Genomic DNA, 21,386 nt, shown 5'->3' on the forward strand with positions numbered 1-21,386 from the left:
TCAGAGACTAAGTCTGATTTACCAGCTCAGACAGTGGCTTATAACTTATGTATAACTACATGCCTGTTCACTGAATGGCTGACTAAGTACAAAAAATAGCATTTTATCTGATCCCTTATCAAACAATATGGAGTATTTCAAAATAGAGAACGAATATTTAACTTTACAGAAAAGCAAAAATGCTCAGTATAAGCAAAGTGTAATCACTGAAAGACTGGACCAGACAGGACATATACTGTGTGTGTGTGTGTGTGTGTGTGTGTGTGTGTGCTTTTATATATATAGACATATTTCCCATATGTCTGTGTTTGGTTTTGCACTGCACTCTTTAACGTACAGGAGCTAGAACAGTTGTTTAGCTCGAAGCGAGGCCTGTAGAAGAACCATCTTCTGATTCCTTAAACAGGCTTCTGAAGGCTGATTTTTTTTATATTTGTTGTTGGTTTTGAACAGAAGGATCGTTTCATGCCAGAAATGATCACATCCTGCACAGTGAGATCATGGTGGGGTTTCTGCAGGTCACTGTGGCACCAAGAAAAGCTGCTTTAGAAAGCAAGGGAACTTAAAGATGCTTCTTCTGGTGTTTTTTATTTCTGTTCTACATAGCAATATTCTTCTAACTTGCATTTCCTGGTTTATTTTCCTTAATTGTACGGGTTTTTTTTTTTTTTTTCATTTTAACTTTTTCCTATCTAAGGTTCACATCAATAAACTTCTGCCGACTTTTTGACCTTAAATCGGCAGGTGTTTCTATTTCCTGTTATATTTCTTTTCTATATAAAATCAGAGGGTTTTTATTTTTTGCCCGTTTTATTTTTCTTTATTTTGTTCACATGATGTAACGGGCCACTTTTTTTCTTTTTTTTTTTTTTTTTTTTTTTACGTTAAATCGATTTTGATTTTTAGATTTTTGTCTCACCTGAAGTTCACACCACGCCACCTCCACCCATGTCTCGGTGTCCAGGCCCTTGTACACGGTCTTAAACGAGCCTCTGCCGAGCTCCACGTCGAACTTGAGGAAGCGGCCGCTGGGAGAGGTGCTCACTGCCGTCATCCCGGCTTCCTCTTCTTCATCCTCCTCCTCCTCCGCGTGCGCGTGCTCGTCTTTCCCGGCAGCGCTCGCGGCGGCGGGGTCTTGCTTTTGCTCGGCCTCGCTTTTCTGTCCCGGTGCGTCGGTGCAGTGTTTGACGCGCACCGGACTCCCCGCGCTCGAGCTCTTTCGGTACCGATTTCTGCGCGCGTTCCCGACGGGGCGGTTGATCCCGATGCTGATGCTGTCGCCGCATTCCGGCGTCTCCAAGCCGTGATCCTCCGACTCCGAGAACCACAGGTTGGTGCGGATGAACCTGCGCCTGGCTGAACTCCGGCAATCCGCCGGTTGCTGTTGGAGGCTCGCGCTCGGCTCGCTCGCCCCTCCTCGCGCTGCGGCAGGTTCCGTGTCACCGCGGCTCTCTTTCCGCTCGGTCGCTTTCGAGTCCGGCTTTAGCACAGGCAGCTCGGCGGAGTGGCACGCGGCCGCTGCCTCCATCTCCGGTGTCCCGTGATTACAGTTATAAGCGCTGATCAGGTCCGTGCACTTGCGCCATCACACCGCACCTGCAGTAACGTCCACCGACACTGACGCAATCCGGCATCCTCGACCTTGTGCACACACAAAAGTCTAAAAACCCGTGTGTGATATGTAAATACTGTACGTGTGTGTGAATATATATATATTCCTAAAGTAGCCTACGGTGTCATTATGTTGATGTTTTACATTAAGGCTAAAATGATGTTTTGCAATACGCATAAATTTACATCATGGCATCATAATAATATGATTATTTTTAACGCCATGTTCATTTACCGAATAAACACAGTAACATAACCCATGCCAGTCATTATTATGGTCATCATTACACCAGTGAAAGAGAGTTTGCTGAATGCAGTGTCACATTTCAGTGCGAAGCTCCTGCTCACTCACACACTCTCACACATGCTCGTTGCTTAATCCTAATGAGCGCGCGCGGCTTTATTTCCCCGTTAATGATCTCGGGCGCGCAGAAATCTATTCACATAAAGCTGGATTTCCACAGGCATGACCTGACATCCACAGTTCTTCTTTTTTTCAGCGTCATGTCTTCTGGAGGGTGTCCGAGCTCTGCGTTCAGGTCTGATCACATTATTTTTCTGACTGCGACGCGCGCTTTCCGGTTAACACCGTTAACACCGTTAATACCGTCCGTCTGCCCTCCCTATAGCCGACATCTGCTTATCGCTCGCTGTGTCGCGCATTCATACAGTGACAGGCTGTACTGCGCACTTTCACACACACACACACACACATCACCGAGCCCTCCTGCAGACATGTCACAAAGAGATCCGGTTCAGGGCGGGAGCCGCTTTTACTGGCTGTACCGCGCGGGTCTCTCTCTCTCTCTCTCTCTCTCTCTCTCTCTCAGCTTTATCTCTCTCTCTCTCTCCCTCTCTCTCCCTCTCAGCTTTAGCTCTCTCTCTCTCTCTCTCTCTCTCTCAGCTTTATCTCTCTCTCTCTCTCTCTCTCTCTCAGCTTTATCTCTCTCTCTCTCTCTCTCTCTCTCAGCTTTATCTCTCTCTCCCTCTCTCTCTCTCTCTCAGCTTTATCTCTCTCTCTCTCTCTCTCTCTCTCAGCTTTATCTCTCTCTCTCTCTCTCAGCTTTATCTCTCTCTCTCTCTCTCAGCTTTAGCTCTCTCTCTCTCTCTCTCTCTCTCTCTCCCTCTCAGCTTTATCTCTCTCTCTCTCTCTCTCTCTCTCTCTCAGCTTTAGCTCTCTCTCTCTCTCTCTCTCTCTCTCTCAGCTTTATCTCTCTCTCTCTCAGCTTTATCTCTCTCTCTCTCTCTCAGCTTTATCTCTCTCTCTCTCTCAGCTTTAGCTCTCTCTCTCTCTCTCTCCCTCTCAGCTTTATCTCTCTCTCTCTCTCTCTCTCTCTCTCTCTCAGCTTTAGCTCTCTCTCTCTCTCTCTCTCTCTCAGCTTTATCTCTCTCTCTCTCAGCTTTAGCTCTCTCTCTCTCTCTCTCAGCTTTATCTCTCTCTCTCTCTCTCAGCTTTAGCTCTCTCTCTCTCTCTCAGCTTTATCTCTCTCTCTCTCTCTCTCTCAGCTTTGAGCTCTCTCTCTCTCTCTCTCTCTCTCTCTCAGCTTTATCTCTCTCTCTCCCTCTCTCCCTCTCAGCTTTATCTCTCTCTCTCTCTCTCTCTCTCTCTCTCTCTCAGCTTTAGCTCTCTCTCTCTGTCTGTCTCTTTCAGCTTTCTCTCTCTCTCTCTCTCTCTCTCAGCTTTAGCTCTCTCTCTCTCTCTCTCTCTGTCTGTCTCTTTCAGCTTTCTCTCTCTCTCTCTCTCTCTCTCTCTCTCTCTCTCTCTCTCTCTCTCCCTCTGTGGAAACATTTAAAAGTATATTGGATTTTAAAGCTGTTTTATTCTCCCTAATTATGGAGAAAAAACTTTTGTAAATGGATTTGGATAAAGAAGTGGAAATAATGTAAAGAACTTGTATGAAGCTCTCTCTCTCTCTCTCTCTCTCTCTCAGGTTCAGGTTCACAGTGTGCTTTATTGGCATGACTGCTTTAACAATGTTGCCAAAGTAAATTAATATAAAAGTTACATAGACAAATAATAACAACAAATAAAAGAATAGAAAAATAATAATGAATAAAATAAACACTAAACATGAATAGACATTAATTAAATTAACGGATGTATTACAGAAAGATATGCAATATTGAATTAATTTATAGAAATGACAGCTGGATAAAATATTATAATAGATAGTATTAGGATTGGATTGGATTAGATTAGATTAGATTAGATTAGCGTTTGTTGTATGATGGAGTGAATATGAACGTAGCTGCCAGCCGCACACTTCCTTCACGTTCCCCTAAAACACAGCTCAGTCTGTTCTCAGCGCTCAGACAGGAGGAGTTTGGGATGAAGGCTGTGAATTTACGCTGATATTCCTGTCTAATGTGGTTAAATTTCAGACGCATCCGAGTGAAGAGCGTCTCTGTTTCTACTTCCTGTAGCTCGCAGTGTTTACAGAGCCTCCGTTCTTTGGGTTTGTAAGTTTCACTGTGTCTTCCTTTTTCAGTTTCTAAATTGTGATCACTCACTCTGTATTTAGTTAGAATTTGTCTTTCTTTCAGGTTCTTCAGATATTCAGCTAATTGGATTTGTGTGTTTAGTGTTGAGTACGTGTTTAGTTTGGTTTGGGGTTTAATTTCATTTTTCCACTCTTTAGTGTACATGTTCTTTAAATTTGTTTCAGATGTGTTCAGTCTGGATTTGGGGGTGTTTGGGTGTGTGTTTGAGTGTGTGTTTGGGTGTGTGTTTGAGTATGAGTGTGTGTTTGAGTGTGTATTTGAGTATGTGTGTGTCTGAGTGTGTGTTTTGGTGTTCGTTTAAGTATGAGTGTGTGTTTGGGTGTGTGAGTATGAGTGTATGTGTGAGTATGAGTGTGTGTTTTGGTGTGTGTTTGAGCATGGGTGTGTGTTTGAGTGTGTTTTTTCAGCTTCTCTCTCTCTCTCTCTCTCTCTCTCTCTCTCAATCTCAGGTTTGGCAAGTTGGAGTGACTGTTTTTCAGACCAGTTACCCTTCAAATCACAACAAACTGTACCGCTGCCTGTAAATGAATAATACAAACTTTATATACTACATTTTGAATGCACCGATCACACCCAGGTAATATTACACTGTAGGCTGTCTTTCCGTGTCTCGGGTGTAGTACTCTTGTCTTTTGTATCTGTAATATGTCTTTCAGCAGGTTATGTGTGTATAGTGTACCATTAAAAATGATTTAAGGCAGGGGGTTTCTCAAACTTTTTGTATCTAGGGATTCCAGATATAATTTAGATAGATAGATAGATAGATAGATAGATAGATAGGCTAATTGATCCTGAGAGAAATTGCAGCATTACAGTGGTAGTAAAAATAAACTTATTTTTGCACAACATACAGATAGTCCTGTTATAAAATAAACACAGTAAAAACAAGGCACCTAAATGTTGTGCCTTTTCTATATAACTGAGTGTGTATAACTAATATAATAATAACAGAATCATAAATTATTATTTTTTTAAAAATGGAAACATGCTTCCTTCCTTCCTTAAAACAGAAAAACTCGACAATGTGACCAGCTCTATAAAACAAAATTAATATCATAACGAATCTAGCTGAAAGAATTGAATGTAAATGTACAGTGAGCATGTGCAGCTTTACCTGTACATCTTCCAGCAATTTCCACTGTCAGGTTTGGCAGTAATGATGGTGTGGCTCACACACAGCGTGGGTTTACTACGGAGCTCAGTGCCAAAGGCTTTGGTAATGTTGCAGCTGGTAATTAGTTCAATTGTATGTGTTTAGAGCCAGAGTGACAGTTTCTGCTGTAAGAGCTCAGGCTTAAAATCGCAGCTGTTTACTCTGTAAGTGTGAGACAGCATGTTGTTTAGGCACGTACACATGCAGTGTGATGCTGTGGCCCTCACTCTGATATTGCTATTTTTAATATCATGCCATGTTAGGATTTATATCTCAATCAACTTACAGTAGTGCTGTTCAGCCCCCCGGATGTTCACATCAACTAAATATAGTGGAGCTCTGCCCGCTGAGTTTCCTCAAATTTTCCCCTGATAGAAATTACACTTATTGAGGTATGAAGTTGTAAATGCATAAAAAATGGCTCAGGGATCTTTCTCATTTAGCAGGATAAGATAATAAATGAATTATTGTACATAAAGTATTTAAATAAAGTAATTATTGTACATTTAATAAGTACACTGTTTACCTATTTACTTGTATTTTCTTATTTTGTACTTAATTATTACTGGTCACAATGTGTGTGTGTGTGTGTGTGTGAGAGAGAGAGGGAGAGAGAGAGAAATTACCAGCAGATTTCATGTGAGTGAATCTCACATGGGCAATCAAATTCTGAACTGATAGATAGATAGATAGATAGATTAACTGTAATTGCACAGTGCATGCACCGGACTGCAAATAGGAGTATAAAGTGCAGGAATCGTAAATAAATAGATAAGTAGTTATTGCAGGGTTTTTTTAGGTACAGTGCAAGAAGGCAATATAGATTATAGAGACCAGTGTGTGTGTATATATATATATATATATATATATAGAGAGAGAGAGAGAGAGAGAGAGATAGCTGTTTTATGTACAGTGCTTTTTTTTTTTTTTTTTTTTTGTTACAGCAGTAGTAGATCAAGTGTGGTAAACATATTTGCAGTAGATATGACAATGACAGATAAAGATGTCTCTGTCTCTGTGTGTTGTATCAGCATGTGCAAAAGTGCAGAATGAAGGTGTAAATTTGTTGGTCTTATTTCATTTTACACGCCCTTCTGCTTTACCACCAGGTGGCAGTAGAACCCAAAGTCCTTCTGAAACTCATTAGTCATCTTTGGTCTTATTATTGGCCAGGGTTTGATTTCACACACATAAGCTCTCGGAAATTAAGGTACTTTTCCTTGTTGCTGTGTTAGTACCATCAAGGGGGAATCTTCTACCATCAGTGTCTATCTTTTCCCTGAGAATGTGCATGAGAAGAATATAAATAAAGACTGTCACAGATAGTTGAGGTCTTTATTACAGTCTACAGTGTAACAGTCAAGTCAAGTGGGTTTTTATTGTCATTCCTCTTTATAGCTGTATACACTGGAATGAAATGGCATTTCTCCAGGGCCACGGTGCAACACAGAACAGTACACACGACTACATAAAGTGCACTACACAACAGTGTGAGACGAGTGAAGGACAATAAATACACCGAACAGAACAACAGACACACAGGACAATAGATACACAGAACAACGGGATGTAAACTGTAAACTATGTTTGACTAGCTCAGGGGAGCGCTGAGAGGCAGCAGGGTGCGGAGTAATCTGACTGTCTCAGGGAAGAAACTGCTGCGGAGTCTGCTGGTGGTTGTGGTGGTGGCACGGATGCTCCTGGACCTTCTGCCAGATTACAGGACAATGAAGAGTCCATGAGAGGGGTGAGAGGGGTCGTCCGCAATACTGGTGGCTTTGTGTCGATGGTGGGTAGAGAGACTCCAATGATCTTTTCAGCTGTTCTCTCAATTCGCTGTAGGGTCTTGCGGTTGGAGGCTGTGCAATTCCCGTACCACGTGGTGAGATAGCGGGTAAGGACACTCAATATTGTCCCTCTGTAGAAGGTTGTGAGGATGGGAGGGGAAGTTTGGCTCTCTTCAGTAGGAAGTGGAGGTGCTGCTGGGTGTTCTTTGTTAGGCTGGTGGTGTTGAGAATCCAGGAGAGGTCCTCTGTCATGTGCACACCAAGAAACTCGGAGCTTCTGACTCTCTCCACAGTTGTTCCGTTGATGTGCAGTGGTGAGTGGTCTACTCGATCCTCCTGAAGTTAACAATCATCTCATTAGTCTCATCAACATTAAGCGATAGATTATTGTCTCTACACCATTCTGTGAGCTGGTACACCGCCTCTCTGTACGCTGACTCATCATCGTTGCTGATGAGGCTCACGAGTGTCATCACCAAACTTGATGATGTGATTTGAACTGAACTTTGCAGCACAGTCATGAGTCAGCAGTGTGAACAGCAGTGGACTGAGCACACAGCCTTGGGGAGCGCCGGTGTTCAGTGTGGAGGTGCTGCAAGTGGAGTTGCCGATCCTGACGCACTGGGGTCTCCCAGCAGAAAGTCCAGAAGCCAGTTGCAGAGGGAGTGTTCAGACCCAGCAGGCTCAGCTTTGTTATCAGTTGCTGTGAGATGATTGTGTTGAATGCTGAACTGAAGTCTATGAACAGCATCCTTACATAGTTCTTCTTTTTGTCCAGGGGGATCAGAGAAAGGTGGATGGTAGCAGATATGGCGTGCTCTGTTGAGCGTTTGGGAAGGTGGGAAGACTGCTCTTCATATGTTTCATGACCAGCCACTTGATACACTTCATAACGATAGGTGTGAGTGCAACCAGCTGATAGTCATTCGGGCAGGACACAGACGATTTCTTTGGCACAGGGATGATGGTGGTCGTCTTGAAGCACACAGGGACAAAAGCTTGGCTCAGGGAAATGTTGAAGATGTCTATGAGGACATGTGCAAGCTCACAGCACATTCCCTGAGCACACAGCCAGGTATGTTGTCAGGACCTGCAGCTTTCCGTGGGTTAACCCTGGACAGAGTGTTTCACCTGTCCACTCAAATGTAGCCTACTCGTGTGCATGAATTAATTAGTTAACACCAATTAATAGCTAAATAAAAGAAGTAGAAAATGAAGTGTGCTCCACCTTTAGCTTTGATGACTTCGTTAACGTGATAACTGAAAGGTGTTGCACCTGTGCTACTTATCTCTGTTTACCGTTGATGTATAGAAACAGGAAATTCCTCTCCTCTCTGTCACTCACCACCCTGACCGGCACACTTCCGCCCTGAACAGTGTGGTGTGTAAAATTAGTAGTGGGTTTTTTCTTTTCAGCTCCATCTGCATTCTGTGTAGGAAGAGACAGGAGAGTAATCTGTGTAGGTCTGATGGTGGCTTAAACCCAACCCACTGCCTTTACTGGTCAACTTCAGTCTACATTCATTCACTTTTCAACACACACACACACACACACACACACACACACACTCTCAGTCTCTGTTTCACACACATACACACACACACACACACACTCTCTCTCTCAGTCTCTGTTTCACACACATACACACACACACACACAGCCAGCCACACACACACAGCCACTCACTCTCTCTCTCTCTCTCTCTCTCTCTCTCTCTCACACACACACACACACTCTCTCTCGCTCTCCCTCTCACACACATATATACACACACCCTGCCAGCCATACATACACAGCCACACTCAGTCTCTCTCTCTCTCTCTCTCTCTCTCTTACACACACACACACACACACACACACACACGGCGGTCATGGCGTCTGAAACGATGGAGATGAACGGAGATGCCGACAGACACAGAGAAGACGGAGAGGTTAGTCGTTGTTTCAGCTCACACAGTAGCCATCTTATTCCGCTGAATGTTTCCTGTGAGAGAAACAGTCCTAGCAACAGAGTAGCGTAATAAAGCGCGAGGGTTTAACCGGGTTTACTTCCGGTCAGTGGTGTGACCGCACGCGGGACGATAATACGAGGATCTCACGAGTTTCACCTTAAAGTACACACTTCTCTCCCGGGTTCGCTTCACATGTGCATTGTGTGTCACACACGGCCATTGTGAGTAGACTGTGTGTGTGTGTGTGTGTGTGTGTGTGTGTGTGTGTGTGTGTGTTGCTATGGTTACAGTAACCAGATAGCGCTTTTATTGTGGAACAATAATGACCTGTGAACAAGAGTAATAATAAGCTCCAAGTCTGAAGAACGAACAGTAATAATAATAATAATAATAATAATAACAAGTATAATGTACTCATATACTGTGAGGTGTGGGAAATTCCTCCACATGGTCTGAGTTGGACGACTTCAGTATGGTTCTGAACTGAAATGTGTTTTGCAGAAGTTCTAGCATGTTAAAGTTGAGACATGGAACATCAGAAGTGGGAATTAATAAACTAACCTAAAGGAAGAATGAAGACAGAGCAAATAAAGCAGTTTTCCTCAGAGCGCTTAACTTTCTTTTCCCAGATTAAGACTGATATCTGCATGGACCTGGTCAGAGAGCCTGGGAGTAACTAAAGAGTGCTTACGTCCAGTTACAGATCAGAACCAGAATCATTTTATTCACCGTATACATTTACATGCATTAGGAATTATTCTTGGTGTCTGATCACGACACGATACATTCAACACAGTTTGCAAGATACACATTACAGACAACACAATACACGACACAATTACCATCCAAATATCCAAATATTACACCTTAAGCAGACTCGGCTGTAATTTATATTACAGTGCAGGCAGAAATAGCAGCTGAATACAGTTTAAAGTGCATTAAACACAGTGGTATAATTGTGATGATATAATAAATAATAATAGCTAGGCTATCTATAATAATGACGATATTTAATAAACAATAATATATCTTAATAGTAATATTTACTACTGCTACTACTACTACTACTACTAATAATAATAATAATAATAGTATTCAAGTATCTAGCGCAGGAACCAATTATTTCTATTAAAATTTAGTTTAGTTACTGGCAGGTCAGCATTGTTAGTGATCACTGAATGCTGCTTAGCCTGGATAATAACAGAAACTGTAGAAGAAGCCGTTTCGATGGAGTGCAGTTTTGGTTATCAGAGAGCGGAATAGGTCTTTGGAAGGGGTAATTAACAGGGTGTGAGTATGATTTTTCCCACTTGCCCCTTTGTCCTGGCAATGTACAGGTCTTCAAGTGATGACAGACTGCAGCCGATGATTTTCTCAGCGGTCTTAATAGTGCATTGCAGCTTCCTCTTCTCGCCGGAGGCTGCACCAAACCAGATAGTGACGGCAGACGTAAGGATGCTTTCTATAAGTGGCAGTATAGAGCTGCACCAGAAAAGCCTGGTGTAGATGGAACTGCTGTAAGAAATACATGCATTGCTGAGCTTTCGTGTTGATGGATGATGTATGCATCACCGATTTGAGATTGCATGTGATCGTGGTTCCCACAAACCTAATGAGCGTGACAGTGCTCACTTCAAGTTGAGGTGCATCTCTGTGGTTTTAAGTGCGTTGAGCTCAGGGTTGTACCGGCTGCACCAGGAGGCTAGCTGTTGAACCTCCTGGTGGTACTTTGACTCATCACCGTTGCGACCAATCACAGTAATGTCATCTGCAAATTTTAGTAACTTCACAGATACACTGGAAACACAGTCATTTGTGTAGAGCGAATGTAAGAGGAGTGAGAAGACACAACCGTATGGTGCACCACTGCTGAGTGACCGGGGTTCAGAGTGACCGATTCTCACAAACTGCTTCCTGTCAGAAAGGAAGTTTGTGATCCACATACAGATGGAACCAGGTACGTGCAAAGTGATGAGTTTCTCTTGTAAGGGCTCAGAGACGATCGTGTTGAAGGCTGAGCAGAAATCTACAAAGAGAATTCTGGCATATGTGTTTGGAGAGTCTAGGCGCTTAAATACGAAGTGAAGTCTGATATTAACTGCATCATCTACAGATCTGTTGCTTCTGTAGGCAAATTGCAGCAGATCCAGTAGATCCTGAGTACTGGATTTGAGAAATCCCAGCACCAGTCGTTCAGAGATGTAGAGTTAGTATTAATTAAGGCACATACACAAAGTTTTCAGAGGAAAAAGAGAATGTAGGGTAAAAACACTTCAGAAGCTGTACAATGTGCTTAAATGTTTCTGCAGCTTTTAAAGAATTTTGTTTCACTGATGAAGTGAAATTAGTTTATGCGGTTTTATAGCACTTCTGCTTTCTGAAGAACAGTATGGTGACGCCCACCTGATGCCTGTCTTACCCTGAAAAAAATTACAATTTAGAAGTATGTTGAAACTGCCCACTTAAGTCTAAGTTCATTCTTAGTTTATTGTTCTTGTATAAATATGAAAATGTATGATCAGCACATCTGCACACATCAGTCTGTCTTCTGTGCTGTAACAGGACTGAGCTTATAAGCCAGTTTAAAAGAAGGTGTAAAGGAAGATCAGGAATTAATGGTAGGATTGGGGTCTGTTGTTGGTGTCCTTCTGCTCGCATTTCCTCTTTCCTATTGACTCCACTCAGCAAATCTGAGAATGATTGACAGACCGTTTGTTAATGTTAACCACTAAAACTCCAAGTCACAGAAAAGTAGGAAAATTCCTGTCAACTGACTTGGAATGACTCAGTGAAGTTAATGTTAAAATAATAGAAACCCCTCAACTTTCCCGCTTCGCCATTAGCGTGAGTTTCACTTTCAGAACTGCAGCAATGTAACCGTGGAAAGAGTGACATTTGATTCTCAGTCCTGTGCTTCTGCTCACCGCCCCTCTAGTCCCAGGTCACATGAAAGTTCATTCATTCTGAAACTTATTAATCTTGCAGAGGGTCTGAACAGATGAAATGAAGTGTCACAGCGTTTTTTTTTTTTTTAAACCAACATCCATGCAAGTGGTGGTGAGAATCATTCGGTATCAATCCATTATTATGCACAATAGATGATAAACCAAGAGTTAAAATGTAACTTCTGTTTCTAAAAGTGTTCAAGTTTCACTAAGTTCTTTTTTGGTAAATAGAATTATAAAATGTGATTTCTCCTTTCATTTGCTTCCAGACTTTGTAAGATGGAAGTCCTAATGTTTTAATTCTAATTAGGACAGACTTTTTTTGTCTCTGCTCAGCAGTGCTCTCCAAGTGGGCATTGTGCATCCAAATGAAAGTTTAGTGACAAAGTTTTAAAGTGTCCACAGTGATAAAATATCATAAAATAACATGATTATGAACACATCCCTGAGTGAAACACATTTTCAGATAAATTTTTTTCAAATTAAAATTTCCTCTAATCCTTTTCCCCACAAGACTTTATCCCTAATCTTAGTCTTGACCAGTTCCCACCCGCCAGTCAGGTCTCTTCAATCATAGGACAGCTACGAACCAGGGAGGGCGAAGGCTATCCTGTGCAACAAGACATGTGAAACCAGCAGATTTTCAAACTGTTTCTCATGCTAGATCACAGGGCAGTGTAACACACATGGAGGAAAGCGCTATCTGCCCTCTTCTGCATGCATGAGCTCACAGATGATTGGCTAGTGTCGCTCTGATTGACGGGGATAGAGAGTATGCCTTCCACCTTGAGAGCATGACCAGTTTTGCGCTCTTGAACCTGTGGCCACAGATGGCTGTGGCATCATAGGGATTCAAAGTTGCGATGCATAGGGTGAATGTTTTTTGTTGCACCACTTGGGAGCCATGTTGTCACTATTTTACGCAGCCACGCGAGCCATGCCTAGACTTCTTACACAAGTACAGTGAGCGCTAAAAATAGCATAGGTAATCTATTGGTCAATCAGTCGCACAGATTAATGTTTCTGTGTGATATTGCAAAAACAATTCATAAACAATATATTATGCAGCCCTAATATGGATACTGTTCCTTTAAAATGTCTGGTGATGCATTATTATACTCACCAACTGCTTTATACACTTGTGTGATATCATGATGTCAGGACGATTAAACAGGTGCAGTGAAAAACGTGAACTGTGGTGCATCATGTAGAAAAGTCTCTGTAGTTCCACTTTTCATGGAACATGTGCATTTCCTGATTTTTGTTCAGAAGAAAGGGAACAATCGCACAAAGCACTCTATAGACCCACAAATATTTCACATGTGTAATGTTCTAGAGGTCTGCGTGACACTTGACAATTAGAAGAAGAGAAAGGGAGAGAGGGCGAGATGGACAGATCCACTGTGGGAGGGAGGATAAAGAAAGAGATAACACCGACTGTAACATTCAGATAAGTGACTCTGTCAGAGGAGCCTGGAGAGTGTGTGTGGGGGTGCGTGTGTGTGTGTGTGTGTGTGTGTGTGCGCGTGTATGTGTGGGAAGTTGTGTTGAGTCTCTCTGTCTTTTCCTGCCGTCCCACACAAGGGCTCATCTGTAGCAGAGACTCAACTCCACCCGAAAGCACTGGCTCACTTCGGGAAAAAAGTTTTGGTCTGCTGAAGCTTCATAAACACAGACGAGGCTGTTCCTCTAAATTCTAAACATCACTTTAACAAACACGACACAGCTGTCCAGCTGTTCTTAGATTAAGGTGTTTCATATGATGAAGTCAGACTGAAAGAAAACATGACTCTCGGAACATGTTTCGTGATTTGTCTTTCATTCCGCTGATGCAGTCCCACATCGCTTGTATAGTATTGTGGTTTCCCTTTCATAACCTTGCATTGCACTGAGGGCAAGGCTGGAACTATTTCCTGTTTTCCCAGAAAACTCAATGGGTCACATGACAATGGTGATACAAGTGTGTTTGAGCGTTTGCAAACACCACACTTCACTGGGCGTATTCAGCCTATGTATTATTATTATCACGGTTTTCATCACCTCCTCATAATAAAAAGGTATCTTTCTTAATTTAAACCAATTTGATGACGTCTCACACATATCTTTAAGGCAATCCCATAATTCAGTCCACCAGTTGAGAGTTCCATGAAAGTTAAAAATAAACGTGCAGCTCCAAACGGACAATTATGTAGTAATGTAATAATGTAATCATTGCAAAATAACTTGTCATGACAGTATAATAAACTGAAATAAAGGGTTTTGGGAAAATTTTATATCAGCACAAACCTACACTTCACACATGAAAGGCTAACATAGATAATTAAAACATTACAGGGGCCAGTTAACCTGATAAACCTGACATCTGACCAGTTCTCATTCATGTCTAGCAGGCTAGGTTTATCAGGTTAGCACAGTAAAAGGCGGCGAAGTGAATGTAATATTTAAGTTCTGTCTCTACTTCCACCCACCGAGGTTCTGATGTACACTTATCTGGCCATGAGCTTCATAATCTCATTTGCTATGACCACACTGACTATCCACACTTCCTTAAAACCATTTCTGACAGGAAAACAACCTACAAAAGCGACATCATGCTACAATAATAAGGCACAACAATTGCCAGATAAAAAAAGTTCACAGCAACCCGTATTTAAGTTATTCACAAGCTTTGTGTTTGCTTTTCCTGTCAAAGTGGGTGGCCATGTTGTTTTAACGAAAAGTACCTGATTCTCTATCGCGATGTGAGCATATCAAAACACTCTGTCATATCCACTTTTATTTTTGGATAAAATACATTTTTAGGTTCCTTTGGAGCCTTTGACTGCATGGAGGCTGCAAAAATACTTCAGAGAGAAATAGAGAAGTTGATTTCATTAACATTAAGATCACTCTGATCGAAACTGGAAGCTGTTGATTGGACAGCATGGCAAGGGAAAGATAGGCAGATAAACTTATCTGGAATTGTACACAAATTTGTGAATAAATTGTAAAGTAGAGCTACATTTTTACATTTTGTTACTCAGAAATTGGGTATGCAAACATTTGTGCTCGTATATGTAAGCACTACATTGAAGTAAGGAACATTTTTTTTCCAGAAGAGTGTCATAAACACGCCATAAATAACCTGCTGCTGAATGTCTGCGTCTGCTCACACGCTGAACATAAGAAGACGAAGAAGCCTTTATTTGTCACATGTACATTACAGTAGAGTGAAGTTCTTTCTTTTAAGCGTGTCCCAGCTTTGTTAGGAAGTTGGGGTCGGAGCGCAGGGTCAGCCATTATACAGCGCCCCCGGAGCAGAGAGGGTTAAGGGCCTTGCTCAAGAGCCCAACAGTGTCAGCTTAGTGGTGCTGGGGCTTCAACTCCTGACCTAATGAGCGGGTTTAACCGTTGAGCCACCACTGCCCCATAAGCGATATCACGTCCACCCTGAGTGTGAAATATGAGGAAGGAAACTCTGGTTATCCATGACGTTTTATCCTTCTGCTTCCACCCTCACAGTGATCAGGCATCCTGCAGTAAACCCGCTTTCACTTCCTCTGTGGGAAAACCACACAGTGTCCCATGGCTGGAATTTCACACTGACCTCAGAGCAGTGAAAGCTTCGAGTAGCAGAGCTATCCATAAACTCAGTGGTGTTTGGAAAATTCAACAAAGAAAAGAGGCAAGATATAACAAAGAGTGGAACTGGTGAGGAATTAAACACTTGGGTGGTGATATGGTGTGATGAAGTGGAGTTACTGTTACCAAGCTGATTATTTTCCCATAACAGCACATCCCAAAATGTTTTATTCCTCTTATACCACAGCAATTTGCCAACAATGACATTTTTATTTAATAAAGAACTCCTAGTTACATTTAATGTTGTGGACCGTCCGCAAAACACATTCGTTCCTGTTCTCACTTACATTATAGCAGCTATAAACAGTCGTTCCCTCACAAGCCTCTCTTCTTTCTCTCTCCTAAACTTAATAAGACAAAAAAAACTCAGCTCGTCATGTTACAGAGAAACCGCAAAGCATAAACTCCTCAGTTACTCCTAAGTTACAGCTTTACCTCTGACTGTTACAAAGCACTGACACTGGAGACTCCTTCCATAAATGTTACATCAACATCTCCTTACACAAAACTTCACCGTATCAATGATGACACGTTTGTTGATTCGTTTATGAGGAGCTGTAAAAGTCCCTGTGAATGAGCTGTACAGTAAGGCATTAGAACGAGCGCATTAACAATAACCCGGCTTTGCAGCTGCGCTACTGTCAGAGCTGCTGTTCTAGAAAATTAATCAACACTTTCTGACCAATCAGAATTGAACAGCGCTGTGGTATAAGACATTAAACTTGTAGTCCCAGTCGGGATGTTGTACGATTCATGGACTGCAAAAAAAAAATCACCAGGAGAAGAAACGTTCTTCCTGAATGTTGAATTGTTGAAAACTCTGTGTGATGAACATTAGAAATGTCGGGCAGAAGTTTTCAATCCTCCAGATGTTAAAAGTCTTGGAACAGTAGGCCTCTTACTTTTTAAAACACCAGTTTAGTTTTTTTTACATCATTTCCTCAGTGTGAAGCTCTATTTATCCCAGTGTAATTACTGTTCATCACCCGGGCTCAGGATGCTGTAATAACAGTATTTCTCTCTCTCTGTGTGTGTGTGTGTGTGTTTAGGCTCCATGGCCGGGATACCGGAGGAGAATGTCGCCCCCTCTCAACATGAACCACTACGCTAATAAGAAGAGTGCGGCAGAGAGCATGCTGGACGTAGCGCTGCTGATGGCTAATGCGTCTCAGCTGAAGGCTGTGCTGGAGCAGGGCCCCACGTTCAGCTTCTACGCACCACTCATCACACTCATCAGCATCTCACTCATCCTGCAGATCGTCGTCGGAGTTTTGCTCATATTCATCGGTGAGACACACACACACACACACACACACAGGGACAGTAGATGTTTTTCCATGTTATTTCCCTGTGCTTTCTGACACTAAACTGAGAACTTCCTCCTGTTCGTTTGAGTCAGAAACCAAATTTTATATAAGTTCAATAAAAAAGACACAAACTTATCAACTTATTACCCTTATCATTATTGTTATTGTTTGTTAATTCTCCACCGTGTCTTTTGTCGTTGTTGTTTAGTGAAGTGGAATCTGAATGACGAAAGTAGACACTACCAGCTGAACGTTCTGGAAAACATCTCCACAGCCCTCGTCTTCATCATCGTTGTCGTAAACGTCTTCATCACGGCGTTCGGCGTGCAGAGACCCAACAACGGCGCATGATCAACACAGAGGTCACACACATCAGGTACACACATTAACACGTTCTGACACCCGGAGCCAGTGTCCTGAGAAACGGCCACACACTCATCGACTTCACTGATTGAGTAAAAGTAACCACACAGATCGTAAAAGTGTTTGGATATGATCTCCGTATTAATAAACACATGATCAACATGATCAAGTCTTCAAACACCTACGAATGTGAAACCCACATGTTAGGGTTTCAACACACCATGTGAAACTTTGAGCATTTTTACACAACAGTAAAACAAAAAGCTGTATAGGAACAGGATTACATGCCTGTGTGAGCTTCCGCGGCATCGTGAAATTCTGCCTGTTCGTTTTTGTACAAATAATCCATACACTGTTGCAATACTCTGATATAAAAAATTATTAATATTATTTACTGGTGGACAAATGAACTGTGAGATAATAGTTCTAAAAATAGAATGCTAAACCCAAAACATTACAGACAGAAACTAAAAAAAGAAAGGAATAATGCCACAAGCAGCGATCATCGGGGTCCAAGCATTACTTCACAAGTAGGCTTAACATTGTAATTACTGCCTGCTGATGTGTAAACACCAGTTTTATCAGACTGAACCACTCTATCAGGTTTGGTCACCAATGCTATGCGTGCTGAAATCTGATCGACTTTTTGTGACCGTGTGGTTTAGAAAGCCACAATGATGCAGCATATCAAACTTCAGCTGGATCGGGGAGAATGGCTTAACCTGTGCTGAGCATGTTTTGCATGTTTTGGATCATTGTTGAGGTTGAGACTCTTTCGAGTAATTTGCACACTATTCAAATAAGCTCAAATGTCAGTGGGCGGAGCTAAAGTGACCATAAGACAGCTCAGGGAATCAGATCTAAAATGAATTTAACTGTAGGTCTCAGGGTTCAGGAGATACGGTCCTGTTAGGTGTAAACACTGTGCCACCTTCAGGCCGACGCAGGTCCCGTCAGTCATGTGACTTTGGTGTTTTGAAAACAACCAAACAATAAGAAACGTGAATGGTGAAAAAAAAATAATAATAATAAACTCGGTGACATATTTCAAGATCCTCTGAGATTGATTCCAGCATGAAAATCTCTCCAGGTCTGAGGCTGTAAGAAAAGTCGAGCGCGACTCGGGTTCTGCGAACTCCGGACGAGGTTTTCACCATCACCAGACCTGCTGCCATTCTTCACGACTGACTGTACGAGTGAGCGTACTAGCTCCGACTGCAAGAGACAAACACAAACAGGATTCTGTAAAAATGTCTGCTGAAAATTCCTAGGTCAAATTTGGCCCTTCAAGTGATTGTGTTGACGTTTGTGTTGTAGATGTTTGAGCTTTATTTGTTACTTAAGACAAATGGGACAAATGCTGTTTGGGTTACAAATTCACAATTATCACCAAACTAACAGCAGGAAGAACCATTACTGCGTATCATATTACTGCTTCCATGAATGCATGCATCAATTTAAATAAATGGCTGAATGTTAGGCATGTGCTAATAATGGGTTGTACGATAGATCGTGATATTCACAGTATTGCAGTGATGACAAATACAAAATATCTCAGCGGAATAAAGGCAGAATAAAGACACTGGCGCTTATTCATCAAAGTTGTGTAAAAAAGGGAGCACAGACTCGAGCATGTGATTCACTGATCGGTCATACGATTAATGAATCCGCATTAATGAATCATTTGCATATGAAAAACCCCAGTTTTATAGAAAAGATTCCATGGCAGATAGAAAAGCAAATGTACTGGATCAACCATGAAACGCAACACACAGACGGTAATTTGCATATTTGTGACATGAGAACAACGAGCCACAGAGAAAAGCAAACCTTTCATTGCATTGCTGTTACATCACTGATCTCTGAGTGAGAAACAATCAGTAGTGGATTGCTCCTCATAGAATTTACCCCTGACTTCCCATCAGAAGAGAAAGTAATAACATTTCCTGTCGTATATTTCTATTTTACATGAAACATGCCCTAATTTTATTATGTGTTGGGTCAAGGATCCAATAAAAGGAAGGCATTCATCAGTCTAAGGAAGATGGGAAGAAAGAAGTGCATTTCAGTGAAGCTGAGGTAGAGCTGCTCGTGTTCGGAAGCAGCTGTTTTCTCACCTGAAGGTAGTGATGTCAGCTGTATTTATAGCTCAGTTTTATTCATTTTACAAAGTGGAATATCTCCGATTTACAGCACTAAACATTTAGGTCAGTCAAGTTTCCATCCTGAACAAATAAACGAATCCTTATTTCATTACAACTAAACGCTTTGATGAATAAGAGCCAGTATGTTCTGTTTTGGGCTCATACGGTGGACAGGGTCGTGTGTGTCCTTCTCAGAGAAGCCAGTCCCATAATTCTGTTCACCAGATGAGACTTTTGTACGAGTTGGAAAGGCATGACAGACAGGATTACATGTTTAGAAATGTCACTGTAGCTGAATTCTAGCCAACAGGCGAGGTTTTGGCCAGAACTGAGGGTTTTCTGCCTATAACATATTCTGACACCTCAACTTTAAGAGCCCATAAATTCATGTGAATGACATGGAAATGTTTTTATTAACTTTATAACCTTACCAGGAGCCAGTTTAACACACACAGCAGTAAATATGGTCAGTCTGCTTAAAGACGTCTTAAACCTTGCTAGCTAAGTGTGATGTCTTCACACAGTGAGTGAATGTCCAGCGTTAATCAAGTTGTTGGAAAGTTACATGTTGTAGTGAAACAGACCCAAGCCTAATTAATTCACTTTGTAATCAGACATCATCGGATTGTGTCGAGGTGTCAGAATGAAATCTTTAAATGCTCTTTGCTCCCTTTCCACTTTGGAGGTAACCAGACTTTAAAATGCTGCAACTTGTGATTAGTAGAAATTTTCACCATGTGAAGGTTTTCCCAGGCCGTCACACATATAACCACACACCTGCTGTATTATTCTTATTATAATAAGAAATTATTCTGTTTAATTCCTGTCAGTTCTGAGACTTTCTGTCCTGCATTATTAATTCCAGCTCAGATGGGCATTATTCATGTTTATTTCAGCTTATATAGCTATTTTAGATCTTTTTTTAATGCATTAAAACTGTTTATCCAAACCAAAGTCTATAATGTGTGTGTGTGTGTGTGTGTGTGTGTGTGTCGAAGAGACCCTGTGTAGGTGGTTTCTTCATGACTTTGCCTTTTAAGATTAAAACTGAACTGAGTCGAAGATTCCAAAACCCTTCCAGTATTAAAGAAATAATTGGAATGAAAATCTAATTTATAAAATTGTTATGAATCTAATCGACGGGGCAAGATGTGTCTGGTGTCTGATATTTTTCCTTCTTGCTTGTTTTGTACATGTTTTTTTTACTGAAGTTACCATGAAGCTTACAGCCTCCAGTTCAGCGTGATGTGTAAGCGTGTGATGAATCTGATATGCAGAAACTAAGTAAGCAAACGTCAGACACCAGACACGTCTCGGCTAATAAACATTTGAGTATGCAGGAAACTGTATGCCTTTATCTTTTTCAAATTGTTCCTTTAACATTATATGATGACATCACTTTCCCAAACTCCTTCCTGTTTAAACACACTGACTTGGTTGTATCGCTGTCAGGTCCTAGCAGTAAATACAAATAAGAAGAGTGAAGTTAGAGAGCCATCTAGTGGTCAGGAGCTCCATTACACATCACTAACAAAAATATTCTGCTGCCTTCATTTCAGCTCCTCTATGCAACAATTTGCTTGATCAATGTTTTTTTAAATTTTTTAAAAAAATGTATATGGATCACTTTTGTGTGTGTGTGTGTGTGTTTGTAAGATGAACCAAATCAGTATGATATATTCCTTTTATCTGATTGTTTTAGCACTGTTGTAGTATGTCTTTTTATTAAAAGACAAAAAAGATAATAAAAATAAAGATGATAAAACACTGGTGTTTATTTGGTTTAATTTATTATTTTTTTTGTAAAATTGGTACAAAAAACCAAGATAAGGCACTCTGTTACATGTGACCATTGCATTAGAGTCTGAACAAAGTTTCATAAAAATATCAATGTTTTATGTAAAACCTCAGATTTCATAAATGCCTTTATTTTAAAACGTTGAAAAAAAGTAGCCATGTTTTTTCACACTGCTATAAGTAAGGAACAGCAATAAGCAGGA

At 41.4% G+C, this 21,386-nt stretch overlaps 2 protein-coding genes and 1 long non-coding RNA gene across 13 annotated transcripts in view; 2 read left to right on the forward strand and 1 right to left on the reverse strand.

Annotated features, from left to right (window-relative positions):
• The window catches only part of wnk2 (WNK lysine deficient protein kinase 2), a 27,484-nt gene extending 25,127 nt beyond the window's left edge, over positions 1 to 2,357 (reverse strand). For 6 of the 8 annotated variants that reach the window (XR_008300591.1, XM_053227129.1, XM_053227131.1 and 3 more), the window contains exon 1: positions 920 to 2,357. Coding sequence is in view for 7 of the 8 variants with exons in the window: in XM_053227129.1 (XP_053083104.1) it covers positions 920 to 1,528 (609 nt within the window). In the remaining variant the exon portion in view is untranslated. The remainder of the gene's footprint in view (positions 1 to 919) is intronic. The other 2 variants (XM_053227130.1, XM_053227128.1) reach the window with 1 other exon arrangement.
• The window catches only part of LOC117599906 (uncharacterized), an 11,569-nt gene extending 5,889 nt beyond the window's left edge, over positions 1 to 5,680 (forward strand). The window contains exons 3-4 of the long non-coding RNA XR_008300600.1: positions 3,994 to 4,067; positions 4,563 to 5,680. This is a non-coding gene — a long non-coding RNA (uncharacterized LOC117599906). The remainder of the gene's footprint in view (positions 1 to 3,993; positions 4,068 to 4,562) is intronic.
• Positions 5,681 to 8,109: 2,429 nt separating this feature from the next.
• Positions 8,110 to 21,169, forward strand: ninj1 (ninjurin 1). Of its 4 annotated transcripts, none has more exons than XM_053226991.1 (4): positions 8,110 to 8,128; positions 16,622 to 16,859; positions 17,088 to 17,255; positions 18,333 to 21,169. In XM_053226991.1, exons 2-3 carry the CDS (start codon positions 16,649 to 16,651, stop codon positions 17,228 to 17,230), a joined length of 354 nt encoding a protein of 117 aa, XP_053082966.1. In that variant the 5' UTR covers positions 8,110 to 8,128; positions 16,622 to 16,648; the 3' UTR covers positions 17,231 to 17,255; positions 18,333 to 21,169. The 4 variants fall into 4 exon arrangements, with proteins under 4 accessions (XP_053082966.1, XP_034170390.1, XP_026791524.1 ...); XM_034314499.2 differs by lacking the exon at positions 8,110 to 8,128 and adding an exon at positions 8,399 to 8,985; XM_026935723.3 differs by lacking the exon at positions 8,110 to 8,128 and adding an exon at positions 9,026 to 9,227.
• The last annotated feature ends 217 nt before the right edge of the window (positions 21,170 to 21,386 follow it).

This window comes from Pangasianodon hypophthalmus, chromosome 20 (assembly GCF_027358585.1).
Source record: "Pangasianodon hypophthalmus isolate fPanHyp1 chromosome 20, fPanHyp1.pri, whole genome shotgun sequence".
NCBI classification, from domain to species: Eukaryota; Metazoa; Chordata; class Actinopteri; order Siluriformes; family Pangasiidae; genus Pangasianodon; species Pangasianodon hypophthalmus.